General features: G+C 45.2%; 1 protein-coding gene across 1 annotated transcript in view; it reads left to right on the forward strand.

Annotated features, from left to right (window-relative positions):
- Positions 1-14,845, forward strand: part of LOC109923298 (F-box only protein 41-like) — a 100,755-nt gene that overhangs the window by 30,057 nt on the left and 55,853 nt on the right. Inside the window, exons 4-5 of the mRNA XM_048599487.1 lie at positions 8,511-8,563; positions 9,867-10,272. Coding sequence (XP_048455444.1) covers positions 8,511-8,563; positions 9,867-10,272 — 459 coding nt within the window. The remainder of the gene's footprint in view (positions 1-8,510; positions 8,564-9,866; positions 10,273-14,845) is intronic.

The following is a 14,845-nucleotide window of genomic DNA, read 5'->3' on the forward strand; positions in this document are numbered from 1 at the left end:
CTCAGTGGTTAGCACTGCTGCCTCACAGCGCTAGGGACCCAGGTTCGATTCCAACCTCGGGCGACTGTCTGTGTGGAGTTTGCATGTTCTCCCTGTGTCTGCGTGGGTTTCCTCTGGGTGCTCCAGTTTCCTCCCACAGTCCAAAGATGTGCAGGCAAGTTGGATTGGCCATGCTAAATTGCCCATAGTGTTCAGGGATGTGTAGATTAGATGGGTTATAGGGGGATTGATCTGGGTAGGATGCTCTGAGGGTCGTTGTGGACTTGTTGGACCACAGGGTCTGTTTCCTCATCCTGTGATCTATGATCTAAGATCCGCTATAAACCCACCGACTCCCACAGCTACCTGGACTACACATCCTTGCACCTGCTTCTTGGAAAGACTCCATCTCATTCTCTTAGTTCCGTCGTGTATGTTCAGCTGAGGCCAACTTTGACAAGGGAGCCTCTGAAATGCCCACCTTCTTCTTCAACTGAGAATCCCCCAGACCGTTGTCGACAGTGCCTTCAACCGGGTCCGACCCAGCTCCCGCACTTCTGCCCTCACTCCTTCTCTTCCCTCCCGCAACAGCAATAGGGCTCCCCTTGTCCTTACCTACCATCCCACCAGCATCCACATCCAGAAGATCATTAGCCGCCATTTCTGCCACCTCCAGCCAAACACTGCATATATTGCTGTCCCCTCCCTTGTCCACCTACCACAGGGACCGTTCCCTCTGGGACACCCTGATTCACTCTTCCTTCACTCCCCGATAGCCCCACGGCATGTTCCCCTGCAACTGCCGTAGGTGTAACCTGTTTATCTCCTCCCTCCTCAGTATCCAAGGGCCCAAACATACCTTCCAGGCGAAGCAGCATTTCACCTGCACTTCCCCAGAATCTAGTCTACTGCATTCTCTGCTCACAATGTGATCTCCTCCACATTGGAGAAATGAAGTGTAGACTGGGTGACCGCTTCACAGAACATCTACGTTCTGCCTGCAGAAAAGACCCTGAGCTTCCACTTTAACACACTGCCCTGTTCCCTGGCTAACATCTCTGTCTCATGTTGCAGTATTCCAGCAAAGTTCAGTGCAAGTACATTTTCCGCTTGGAGATCCTGCAGATCTCCAGACTAAATATCAAGTTCAATAATTTTACTGGGATAAATTCACATATCCTAGCCCCCTATCCCATACACCAGGCTTTGTTAATATATTGTCAGCCATTACACACTATCTATTGTTAGCCATTAATAGTCTCCATAAACAGCTATTCACTCTCCGAGCCAGATCAGTGATTTCTCTTCATAGATACTGCCAGACCTGCTGAACTTTTCCAGCAACTTCTGTTTTTGTTTCTGATTTATAGCATCCGCAGTTCTTCTGGTTTTTAAGTAGAAGAAACATATTTGGATTCTTAAGGTATAAAAGGACATGACCTTGCTGCCACCATTACCGTATAATTTATCTCTGCCATCTTTCCCTTGGAGCTTTGGGTGCAAGGATCTGCACTTAAGCTGCAATTGTTTATTTCTTAGAATCATATTATCATAGAATCCCTACAGTGTGGAAACAGGCCATTCAGCCCAACAAGTCCACACCAATTCTCTGAAGAGCACGTAAGGTATATTTCCTTCCCCACCCTTATCTGCCTTCTGGAGGGACTGCTCTCTACGTGACTCTCTCGTCCGCTCCACGTTCCCCACTAGCCCCACCACCCTGGCACTTTTCCCTGCAACTGCAGGAAGTGCTACACCTGCCCCTACACCTTCCCCCTCACCTCCATCCGAAGCCCCAGGAAAACCTTCCACATTAAACAGATGTTTACCTGCACATCTGCTAATGTGGTATATTGTATCTGCTATTCCTGATGTGGCCTCCTCTACATCGGGGAAACGAAGCGGAGGCTTGGAGAACGCTTTGTGGAGCACCTACACTAGGTTTGTGACAAACGACAACATGTCCCAGTCGCGAACCACTTCACTTCCCCCTCCCACTGTTTGCACGACATGTCCATCCTGGGCCTCTTCCAGCGCCACAACAATGCCACCCGAAGGCTGGAGGAACAGCACCTCATATTCTGCTTGGGAACCCTGCAGCCCAATGGTCTCAATGTGGACTTCACTCCCTTCAAAATCTCCCCACCCCTGACCTCATCCCAAGACCAGCCCATCTCGTCCCCACCTCCTTGACCTGTCCGTCTTTTCTCCCACCTATCCACTCCTCCCACCTCACTGACCAACCGACATCCCTACTTCCTACCCACTAGCCTCATCCCCGCCTCCTTGAACTGTCCGTCTTTCCTCCCACCTGCCCGCCCCTCCCTCCTCACTGACCAACCTCCATCCCAACTCCCTATTTACACTCACCTTTACTGGCATTCATCCCCGCCTCCTTGACCTGTCCGTCTTCTCTTCACCTATCTGCTCTTCTATCCACCTTCTATCATCACCTTCCCATCTCTCGATTTATTTCAGAGCTCCCTTCCCCTCCCCCATTTTTGAAGAAGGGTCCAGACCTGAAACGTCAGCTTTCCTGCTCCTCTGATGCTGCCTGGCCTGCTGTGTTCATCCAGCTCTACACCTTGTTAACACAAACTTTAGTGTTTGTTTTAATGCTTTTCTTATATATTTGTCTCACCAAAGACCTGGTCATCAAGTAATGATACTATTGATATAGGCAGGACAAAGAAGTAGGTTCTGCATTGTTAATATGAGGAACTAAGCAGCAAATTAAGAAGCAAAATTTGTACTGATGGAGCAGTCTGCGCTTGAACCAGAGTAACGCTGCTGATTTTGCAGATTGCATAACTAGGAAAGGCGAGAGGATTCTAAACTAAATAGTGAGAACAAGGAATTACATTTTGGAAAGATGTGGTGAGTCAAAGAGTACAATCAGGAGGAAGGTACTGAGATGGGAAATGGATAAACAGACTATAACAGGAAGGATAGAGAGTACAAATCTGAAAGCCAACCAATAGATAAGGCTATAATTAATCAAAAGATTTAAAAGATAAAATTAAAGGCTCTGTAACTGAATGCTCAAAGCACTTGAAACAAAACATTACAGAATCACAGACATCTTACAGCGCAGGAGGAAGTCATTCAGCCCATCTTGTCTGCACTGGTTTGTTAATTAAATATATATCATGAGAAAAAGGTGCAGCAGCGGACCGTCCGGTCCATCGAACCTGCTCCGCTGTTCAATAAGATCATGGCTGATCTCTTCTGGGACTCTGCTCCACTTACCCGCCCACTCACCATAACCCTTAATTCCTTTACTGTTCAAAAATCTATCTTTCCTTACCTTAAAAACATTCAACAAAGTAGCCTCAACTGCTTTACTGGCCAGGGAATTCCACAGATTCACAACCCTTTGGGTGAAGAGATTCCTCCTCAACTCAGTTCCGCATATTTTGAGGCAATGCCACATAGTTCTAGTTATATGTATATATATAGAAATGTATATTATATATAGAAACATTTTATATGCTTCTACAAAATCCCCCCTCATTCTTTTAAATTCCCATGAATATAGTCCCAGTCTATTCAAGCCAATTGTCTCAACTATGGAATCATCCTAGTGAACCTCCTTTGCACTGCCTCCAGTGGCAGTACATCCTTTCTCAAGTAAGGCGACCAAAACTGTACATAGTACTCCAGGAACAAAAACAAAGTTGCTGGAAAAGCTCAGCAGGTCTGGCAGCATCTGTGAAGGAAAAAACAGAGTTAACATTTCGGGTCCAGTGACCCTTCCGCAGAACACAGTACTCCAGGTATAGCCTCACCAGCACCCTATACAGCTGCAGCGTAACATCCCTGTTTTAAAGCTCCATCTCTCTAGCAATGAAGGGCAATATTCCATTTGCCTTCTTAATTACCTGCTGCAAGGGGCACTACGGTGGCTCAGTGGCTAGCACTGCTGCTTCGTAGCGCAAGGGACCCTGGTTCAATTCCACCCTCGGGTGACTGTGTGGAGTTTCCACATTCTCCCCGTGTGTGCGTGGGTTTCCTCCGGGTGCTCTAGTTTCCTCCCACAGTCCAAAGATGTGCAGGCTAGGTGGATTGGCCATGCTAAATTGCCCGTAGTGTTTAGGATGCCTAGATTAGGAGGATGGTTCTGGGTGGGATGCTCTGAGGGTCGGTGTGGACTTGTTGGGCCGAAGGACCTGTTTCCACACTGTAGGGATTCTATGATGATGACCCTCAAACCAACTTTTTATGATTCATGCACAAGGATACCCAGGTCCCTCTGCACAGTAGCATACTGCAATTTTTCACCATTTAAATAGTAGTCCATTTTGCTGCTATTCCTACCAAAATGGATAACGTCACATTTACCAGCATTGCCAGACCCTTGCCTACTCACTTAACCTATCTATATCACTGCAGACTTTCTGTGTCCTCTGCACACTTTGCTCTTCCTCTCATCTTAGTGTCATCTGCAAACTTTGACACAATATACTTGGTCCCCCAACTCTAAATCATCTATGTAAATTGTAAACAATTGCGGTCCCAACACCGATCCTTGAGGCACACCACTAGCCACTGATCACCACCTTCCTTTTGTGAACCATGCTGCATTTGCCTGATAGGACAATTTCTATGCAAGTGTGATGCTATTTCTTCCTTGATCATAGATTCAAGCATTTTCCACACTACAGAAGTTAAGCCAATGGGCCTATACTTACCCACCATTTGTCTACCTCCTTTTGTAAACAGTGGTGTCACATCTGTTGTTTTCCAAACTGTTGGAACCGCACCAGAGTCCAGTGAATTCTGCTAAATTATAATGAGTGCATTTACTATTTCCTCCACCATCTCTTTTAGCACCCTGTCATGCATTCCACCAGGGCCGGGAGGCTTATCCACCTTTTGCCCCATTAACTTGCCCAATGCTACCTGGTTGGTGATAAATGATCATTTTTAGGTCCTCACATGCCGTAACCTCCTTGTCATCAATTCTTTGGCATGTTATTTGTGTCTACCACTGTGAAGACCGACACAAAATACCTGTTCAATGCCTCGGCCATTTCCTCATTTCCCATTATTAAATCCCCCTTCTCATCCTCCAAAGGACCAATGTTTACCCTAGCCCACTCTTTTCGTTTTATATATTTACCGAAACTTTTGCTATCTATTTTTATATTCTGAGCTTGTTTACTCTCATAAACCATTCTTGAATGTGGATAAGTCACTAGGGCTGGATGGATTATTCCCTACAATGGCAGCCTTTTTCCTCGGATGGTGATGGCTAGCATGAGGGGACATAGCTTTAAATTGATGGATGATAGATATAGGACAGATGTCAGAGGCAGGTTCTTTACTCAGAGCTTAGTAAGGGCGTGGAATGCCCTGCCTGCAACAGTAGTAGACTCGCCAACTTTAAGGACATTTAAATGGTCATTGGATAAACATATGGATGATAATGGAATAGTTGAGGTTAGATGGGCTTCAGATTGGTTTCACAGGTCGGCACAACATCGAGGGCCGAAGGGCCTGTACTGTGCTGTAATGTTCTATGTTCTATGTTGAAGAAGGTCAGAAAGGAAATAGCAGATACTCTGAGGATTATTTCCAATCTTCACTGGACACAGTGACTGAGGGGAAGAGTAGGCAGAGAGCAGATGATTAACGCGGAGGGACAGGTGGTCTGAGGTGCATTTGTTTTAATGTGAGAAGTGCAATAGGTAAGGCAGATGAACTTAGGGCTTGGATTAGTACCTGGGAGTATGATGTTATTGCTATCACTGAGACTTGGTTGAGGGAAGGGCAAGATTGGCAACTAAATATCCCAGGATGTAGATGCTTCAGGTGGGATAGAGAGAGAGGGAAAAGGGGTGAAGGAGTTGCATTACTGGTCAAAAAGGATATCACAGCTGTGCTGAGGGAGAGCAGTATGGAGAACTCGAGCAGTGAGGCAATATGGGCAGAGCTCAGAAATAGGAAGGCTGTGGTAACAATGTTGGGGCTGTACTACTGGTCTCACAACAGCAAGCGTGAGATAGAGGCACAAATATGTAGACAGATTATGGAAAGATGTAGGAGCAACAGGGTGGTGGTGATGGGAGATTTTAAACTTCCCAACAGTGACTGGGATTCACTCAGTGTGAGGGGTTTAGATGGAGCAGAATTTGTAAGGAGCATCCAGGAGGGTTTTCTAGAACATTATGTAAGTAGTCCAACTCGGGAAGGGGCCATACTGGACCTGGTGATGGGGAATGAGCCCGGCCAGGTGGTTGAAGGTTCAGTTGGGGATTACTTTGGGAATAGTGATCACAATTCCGTAAGTTTTAGAATACTGATGGACAAAGATGAGAGTGGTCCTAAAGGAAGAGTGCTGAATTGGGGGAAGGCCAACTACAGCAAAATTCAGCAGGAGCTGGGGAATGTGGATTGGGAGCAGCTGTTTGAGGGTAAATCCACATTTGATATGTGGGAGGCTTTTAAAGAGAGGTTGATTAGAGTGCAGGACAGACATCTCCCTGTGAAAATGAGAGATAGAAAGGGCAAGATTAGGGAACCATGGATGACAGGTGAAATTGTAAGACTAGCAAAGAGGAAAAAGCAAGCATAGATAAGGTCTAGGCCACTGAAAACAGACGAAACTTTGGAAGAATATCGGGAAAGTAGGACCAATCTGAAACGAGGAATTAAGAAGGCTAAAAGGGGTCATGAAATATCTTTAGCAAACAGGGTTAGGGAAAATCCGAAAGCCTTTTATTCATAGATAAGGAGCAAGAGGGTAACGAGAGAAAGGGTTGGCCCACTCAAGGACAAAGGAGGGAAGTTATGCGAGGAGTCAGAGAAAATGAGTGAGATTCTTTGTGTCGGTATTCACTGAGGAGAGGGACCTGATGGATGTTGAGGTTAGGGATAGATGTTTGATTACTCTCGGTCAAGTCAGCATAAGGAGTGGGGAAGTGTTGGGTATTCTGAAAGGCATTAGGGTGGACAAGTCCCCAGGCCCGGATGGGATCTATCCCAGGTTACTGAGGGAAGCAAGAGAGGAAATAACTGGGGTCTTACCAGATATCTTTGCAGCATCCTTGAGCACGGGTGAGGTCCCGGAGGACTGGAGAATTGCTAAAATTGTCCCCTTGTTGAAGAAGGGTAGCAAGGATAATCCCGGTAATTATAGACCGGTGAGCCTGAAGTCAATGGTGGGGAAGCTGCTGGAGAAGATACTGAGGGATAAGATCTATTTACATTTGGAAGAAACTGGGTTCAATAGCGATAGACAGCATGGTTTTGTGCAGGGAAGGTCATGTCTTACCAACTTGATAGAATTCTTTGAGGAAGTGACAAAGTTGATAGATGAGGGAAGGGCTGTGGATGTCATATACATGTACTCCAGTAAGGCGTTTGATAAGGTTCCCCATGGTAGGCTGATGGAGAAAGTGAAGTCGCATGAGGTCCAAGGTGTACTAGCTAGATGGATAGAGAACTGGCTGGGCAACAGGAGACAGAGAGTTGTAGTGGAAGGGAGTTTCTCAAAATGGAGAACTGTGACCAGTGGTGTTCCACAGGGATCCGTGTTGGGACCACTGTTGTTTGTGATATACATAAATGATCTGGAGGAAGGTATAGATAGTCTGTTTAGTAAGTTTGCAGATGACACTAAGATTGGTGGAGTAGCAGATAGTGAAGGGGACTGTCGGAGAATGCAGCAGAATATAGATAGATTGGAGAGTTGGGCGGAGAAATGGCAGATGGAGTTCAATCCAGTCAAATGCAAGGTGATGCATTTTGGAAGATCCAATTCAAGAGCGAACTATACGATAAATGGAAAAGCCCTGGGGAAAATTGATGCACCGAGAGATCTGAGTGTTCAGGTCCATTGTACCCTGAAGGTGGCAACGCAGGTGGATAGAGTGGTCAAGAAGGCATACGGCATGCTTTCATTCATCGGACGTGGTATTGAGTACAAGATTTGGCAGGTCATGTTACAGTTGTATAGGACTTTGGTTCGACCACATTTGGAATACTGCATACAGCCACACTACCAAAAAGATGTGGATGCTTTTGAGAGGGTGCAGAGGAGGTTCACCAGGATGTTGCCTGGTATGGAGGGTGCTAGCTATGAAGAGAGGTTGAGTAGATTAGGATTATTTACATTAGAAAGATGGAGGTTGAGGGGGGACCAGATTGAGGTCTACAAAATCATGAGAGGTATAGACAGGGTGGATAGCAAGAAGCTTTTCCCCAGAGTGGGGGACTCAGTTACTAGGGGTCATGATTTCAAGGTGAGAGGGGAAAAGTTTAAGGAAGATATGCGTGTAAAGTTCTTTACGCAGAGGGTGGTGGGTGCCTGGAACGTGTTGCCAGCGGAGGTGGTAGAGGCGGGCATGATAGCATCATTTAAGATGTATCTCGACAGATACATGAATGGGGCAGGGAGCAGAGGGATACAGATCCTTCGAAAATTGGCGACGGGTTTAGATAGAGGATCTGGATCGGCGCAGGCTTGGAAGGCCGAAAGGCCTGTTCCTGTGCTGTAATTTTCTTTGTTCTTTGTTCTTTGTTCACAGGCGAGGTGCCAGAAAACTTGAGGAATGCAAATATGGTTCCGTTGTTTAAAAAGGTATGAAGGAAATGCTGAACAGTTATAGCCAGTTAATCTTACTTTGGTGGTGGGCACATTGTTAGAATCAATCCCGAGAGGTCAGATAAACTGTCACTTAGAAAGGCATAGACTAATCGGGGCTAGTCAGAATGGCTGTGTTAAGAAAGGTCACACCTTACAAATTTGATTGAATTCTGAGGAAGTGAAAAGTAGGATCGATGAGGGTTGTGTAGTGGATATTATCTACATGGATTTTAGCAAGGCATTTTACAAGGTCCCACGTGACAGTCTGGTCAAAAATAAAACCCGTGGGTTGCAGGGTAATGTGTCAAATTGGATCCAAAGTTGGTTTAGTAACAGCAAACAAAGGGTAATGATCGATGGCTGCCCTTGCAAATGGATCGATGTTTGAAGTGGTGTTCCACAGGGCTTAGTGTTGGGACCTCTGCTGTTTGTTTTATACATTAACGATTTGGACTTGAATTTGGGGCGCAATTGGGGAAATGCAGGAAAGTAGACATGAGGAATGTTGGATCAGCCTCGATCCTATTGAATGGCAGAACAGGCTTGAGGGGCCAAATGACTTGCTCCTGTTCCTATTTCTTCTGGTCTAAATGCCACCATTTCCTAGCAGCTTTCAGTTCTGATGAACGGTCACTGGACTCAAAGCATTAACTCTGTTACTGTCTCCACAAGTGTTGCCAGACTTGATGTGTTTTCCAACATTTTCTGATTTTGCGTCAAGAACAATTTAAGGTTGGGCAATAAATGCTAGCCCAGCCAGTGATGTCAACATCCCATGACCTAATAAAATAATGCCTTCCTCTGGCAACCTTACAGCCTCCTGCTACCAGAGCTTTATTGCAACTGATTTCTAAGCAAATCATGCATCTCTCCGGTACTGACTGCTTGGAGACTGCTAATAATGGCACCTCTGCTGTTTGAAGTCTCTTCCCCTATTTGAATACACTTCAGGTGCCTGCTTTCTCCAACAGTTGTAAATCTCAGATGGCTTGCTAGTCATTTATATGAATATATAAAATATAAATAAATAATATGAATTCAAATGACTGCTTGTAAATGTGGTTTTGAACGCAGTGTTTCAATAAAAGGTTAGATCTTCACAGAACTGAAAATCTAAAATCTGTTTTTCCTCCATTTTGTTCTCAAATGGTAGTATGGTATGAACCTTCATAACATTGTAATGTCCAAGCAATTCATTATTTCTTTTTCTGAGTTATGCTGTAAAATAGTAGATAATAAGGATTTATAAGTTGATGTTTAATTTAATGAGCAACTTAATTAAACCTTTGTCGGCTAGAGATCTGTTAACCTTTCGTTTTGTGTTGGTGCTGTTTCTACTAGACCAAAGCCAGTAGCACATCTGTCACGATGCTATGACAGTGACAGTTTTACGCCATCTGTAGATATGCAGCACAATGAACAAAGTCCAGAGAGGATCTATTTTCACAAACAAAGCCGCAGCCCAGAGAGTAGATGCATCAGGGATCCCATGTCCCGAAGTTCAGCACTACGGAGGCAAGCTGTTGAAAACTGGCACCGTAGGCCATATCGTAACAGCACGGAGGGAGAAGAAGGTGATGTGTCAGATGCGGGATCTAGAACAACGGAATCTGAGGCAGAAATATGGGAACCAGAAAGTAAATGTTCAGCAGAGATACAAAAATTTGGATCAAATCGTGCCAAGGCTTACCGACTGGGTGCAAGTAAGTACTGCAATATACCCTGACAGCATGGACACTTTGAAACAAGTAACCACACTTCAAATTCTTAGATAAAAAATAAGAGTTGGAATGATTATCTAAAGGGAAAAAAAAATGGCAGGTATCTTGGGATAAAGCTAGGGAGTGGGACTTAATCATTTGCTCTTGTGGTGAACCAGCAGGGACGCAACAGGACAAATGGCATTCTTCGGTTTTGTAAACGCCTTATAGTTCTGTGGGCAAATACAGTCAGGCCTACTCAATGCAGATACATCCCAGTCTTTCATCATTCAAAAAGTATTCAACTTTTTTTATTTTTCCAACCGTAGTAGACACTGACATCACAAAATCTACAAGGCACAAGTTTGCAAAGTGAGGAAACATTTCTGGCTATGTGCAGCTTTGGAAGCTCAAGAAAGCCAACGCTATTGGATAAAGCAGCTGAAATCCACTAATAAGTTAGTTAGCATCATGATTGTGTTACCATTCCAATGCAATTCAGGTGGGGTTGTAGGTGTGAAGATTGCGAAACCGGGGTATTCTCACTACTTTTTCTGATGAAGGGTCTAGGCCCGAAACGTCAGCCTCTCTGCTCCTATGATGCTGCTTGGCCTGCTGTGTTCATCCAGCCCTGCACCTTGTTGTCTCGGATTCTCCAGCATCTGCAGTTCCTACTATCTCTATTCTCACTACTTTGTTGTTTTTAATCTGTTCATGGGATGTGGGTGTTAATACCCCTAATTCATAGAGACATCGAGATCTACAGCACAGAAAAAATACTCTTCACCCATCAGTCTGTGCCAGTCAAAAACAACCATAAACAAAAACCCATTCTAATCCCATTTTCAAGCACCTGCCCGTGGCCTTGTATGCTTTGGCATTGCAAGCCTACATTTAAATACTTCTTGAACGTTATGACAACTTTTTTCTCTACCATCCTTACAGGTAGTGAGTTCCAGATTCCCACCATCCTTTGGGTGAACTCATCTTTCCTCACGTAGAAACCTAGAAACATAGGTACAGGAGTAGGCCATTCGGCCCTTCGAGCCTGCACCACTGTTCAATACAATCATAGCTGATCATGTAATCTCAGTATCCCATTCTCACCCTCTCTCCATACCCCTTGATCTCTTTAGCCACAAGGGCCACGTCCAGCTCCCTCTTGAATGTATCTAATGAACTGACCCCTACAGCTTCCTCTGGGGGATAATTCCACAGGTTCACAACTCTCTGAGTGAAGAAATTCTTGCTCTTCTTAGTCCTGAATGGCTTACCCCTTATTCTTAGACTGTGATCCCTTGATCTGGACTTCCCAACCTTGGGAACATTCTTCCCACATCTAGCCTGTTCAATCCCTTCCGGATTTTATATATTTCTATGAGATCCCCATCTCATTCTTCTAAAATCCAGCAAATACAAGCCTACTCGATCCAGTCTTTCCCTGTATGTCAATCCTGCCATCCCCAGGAATCTGTCTGGTGAACCTTCGCTGGTTTAGGTTTAGAATAGTTTAGGTTAGATAGGCTTCAGATTGGTTTCACAGGTCGGCGCAACATCGAGGGCCGAAGGGCCTGTGCTGTGCTGTAATGTTCTATGTTCTATGTTCTATGGTCTCCCTCAATAGCAAGAATGTCCTTCGTCAGACTATGAGACCAAAACTGCACACAATACTCAATACTCAAGGTGTGGCCTCACAAAGGCCCTGTATAACTGCAGCAAGACATCCTTACTCTGATATTCAAATTCTCTCGCTATGAAGGCCACATGCCATTAGCTTTCCTCACCGCCTGCTGCATCTGCATGCCAACCTTCAGTGACTGTTCCACCATGACACCCAGGTCTCGTTGCACCTCACCTTTTCCTAAACTGCCACCATTCAGATAATAATCTGCCTTCTTGTTTTTGTGACAAAAATGGATAGCCTCACATTTATCTACATTATATTGCATTTGCCAAGTATTCGCCCACTCAGCCAGTCTGTCCAAGTCACCCTGCAGCCTCTTAGCATTCTCCTCACAGCACACCCTGCCACCCAGTTTGATTGGTTGATTTATTGTCATGCGTACTGAAATACAGTGAAAAGCTATGTTTACGAGCAGTACAGGCAGATCATAGCAAGCAAAGGATGTACAGATCGAAAAGACTTAGAGGCATACAGGTGATTTTGCAGATTACATTATTTGAGGCAAGAGTCCATTCAACAGTCTGACAATGACCGGAAATAAGCTGTTCCTGAACCTGCTTGTGTGTCTGTTCAGGCTTCTGTATCTTCTGCCTGATGGAAGAGGTTGTAGGAGATCATTACCAGGGTGCGATGGGTCTTTGATGATGTTGTCAGCCTTTCTGCGGCAGCAAGCTGTGTAAATGGAGTCCATGGATGGAAGGTTAGCTTCAGTAATGGTCCGGGCTGTGCACACCATCTTTTATTGTTTCTTACAGTCATGGGCAGAGCAGTTGCCGTACCAGGCCATTATGCACCCGGGCAGTATGCTTTCAATGGTGCATCTGTAGAAGTTGGTGAGGGACCTTATGGACACGGCAAATTTCCTGAGTCACCTGAGGAAGAAAAGGCATTGTTGTGCCTTCTTGACTGTCACATCGACGTGGGAAGTCCAGGATCATTGGTTATCATCAGTCTGTGGAACTTGATGCTCTTCACTCTCTCAACCTCAGTTCCATTGATATAGATGGGGGCATGTTCTCCTTTCTTTCTGAAGTCAATGATCAGTTCTTTAGTTTTGCTGTCGTTGTGAAAGGATTGTTTTCAACGCACCACGTCATCAAGGCCTCTATCTCCTCTCTGTATTTTCACTCATTGTTGTTACATATCCGTCCCACTATGGTGGTGTTGTCAGCGACCTTGTGTAGATGCTGTTTGTTCGGAATTTGGTAACACAGTCATAGGTGTGCAGGGAGTACAGTAGGGGGCTGAGGATGCACCCTTGGGGGGCTCCAGTGTTACGTGTTATTGTGGAGGAGGTACAGTTACCTATCCTCACTGTTTGCGGGCTATGGGTCAGAAAGCTGAGGATCCAGTTGCAGAGGGTGGAGTCGAGACCAAGGTCACGCAGTCTTGAGATCAGTCTGGAGGGAATAATGGTGTTGAAGGCGGAGCTGTAGTCAACAAGCAGGAGTCTGACGTAGGTGTCTTCGTTGTCCAGATGTTCCAGGGATGAGTGCAGGGCTAGGGATATGGCATCCTCTGTGGACCTGTTATGTTGGTAGGCAAATTATTGGAGATCGAGGCAGGTTGGGAGACTGAAGTTGATGTGGGCCATGTCTCTCGAAGCACTTCATGATTATTGAAGTCACAGCAATTGGGTGATAGTCATTAATGCACACTGCATGTGTTTTCTTGGGTATGGGGATGATGGTCTTCTTGAAGCAGGTAGGGACTTAAGCTTGTGGGAGGGAGAGGTTGAAGATGTTGGTGAAAATCTCTGCCAGTTGTCCCGTACAGGATTTGAGTGCTCGGCAGGGGAAACCGTCCAGGCCTGTTGCTTTCCTTGGGTTGACTTCCAGGAAGACTGATCCGATTTCTGAAACAGTGACAGAGGGAACAGGTGTGTCTGGGGCTGTCGGGGCAGGCATTGCCACGCCGGTGGTATTCTGCTCAAACTGAGCACAGAAAGCATTGAGTATGTCAGGGAGGGATGTGTCTTTGTTTGCTATCTTACGCTGTTTCATTTTGTATCCTGTAATGTCATTTAGGCTTTGCCAGAGATGACAGGAGTCAGTTTGGTAGGTTTGGGCCTCTAATTTGGTCCGGTAGCCTCCCTGATGGCTTTGCGGATGTCATATCTGGATTTTCTGTATTGGTCTGGGTCATTTGAAAATTTGGAGATATCACCCAAATTGTTAATGTATATTGCGAACAGTTGGGGTCCCAGCATTGAACCTTGCTTGTCACTGCCTGCCAGTCTGAAAATGACCCATTTATTCCAACTCTGTGCTTCTTGTCTGCCAACCAGTTCTCTATCCCTATCAACACATTACCTAAAATACCGTGAGCTTTAATTTTCCTTACAAATCTCTTGTGTGGAACATTGTCAAAAGCCTTTTGGAAGTCCAGATACGCAACATCTACTGATTCACCATTGTCTACTCTACTAGTCACATCCTCAAGATTTATCAAGCATGTAAATCCATGCTGACTAGGACCAATTCTGTCACTACTTTCAAAATGCTCGGTTATTGCATCCTTAATGATTGACTCCAGCATTTTCCCCACCACTGATATCAGGCTAACTGGCCTATAATTCCCCACTTTCTTTCTCCCTCCTTTTTTCAAGAGTGGAGTTACATTAGCTAACCTCCAGTCCATTGGAACTCTTCCAGAGTCTACAGAATGCTGGAAAATGATCACCAATGCATCTGCTATTTCCAGGACCACTTCCTTAGCTACTCTGGGTTGCAGAGCATCAGACCCAGGTGATTTTTTGTGTTTTAATCCCACCAATTTCCCCAATACCATTGCCTGACAAATAAGGATTTCCTTTAGTTCCTCCTTCATCTTGACCCTGTGTCCTGTAGCATTTCCTGAAGATTATTTGTGTCCTCCTTCGTGAAGACAGAT

This window comes from Rhincodon typus, chromosome 1, assembly GCF_021869965.1.
Source record: "Rhincodon typus isolate 14 chromosome 1, sRhiTyp1.1, whole genome shotgun sequence".
Taxonomy (NCBI): domain Eukaryota; kingdom Metazoa; phylum Chordata; class Chondrichthyes; order Orectolobiformes; family Rhincodontidae; genus Rhincodon; species Rhincodon typus.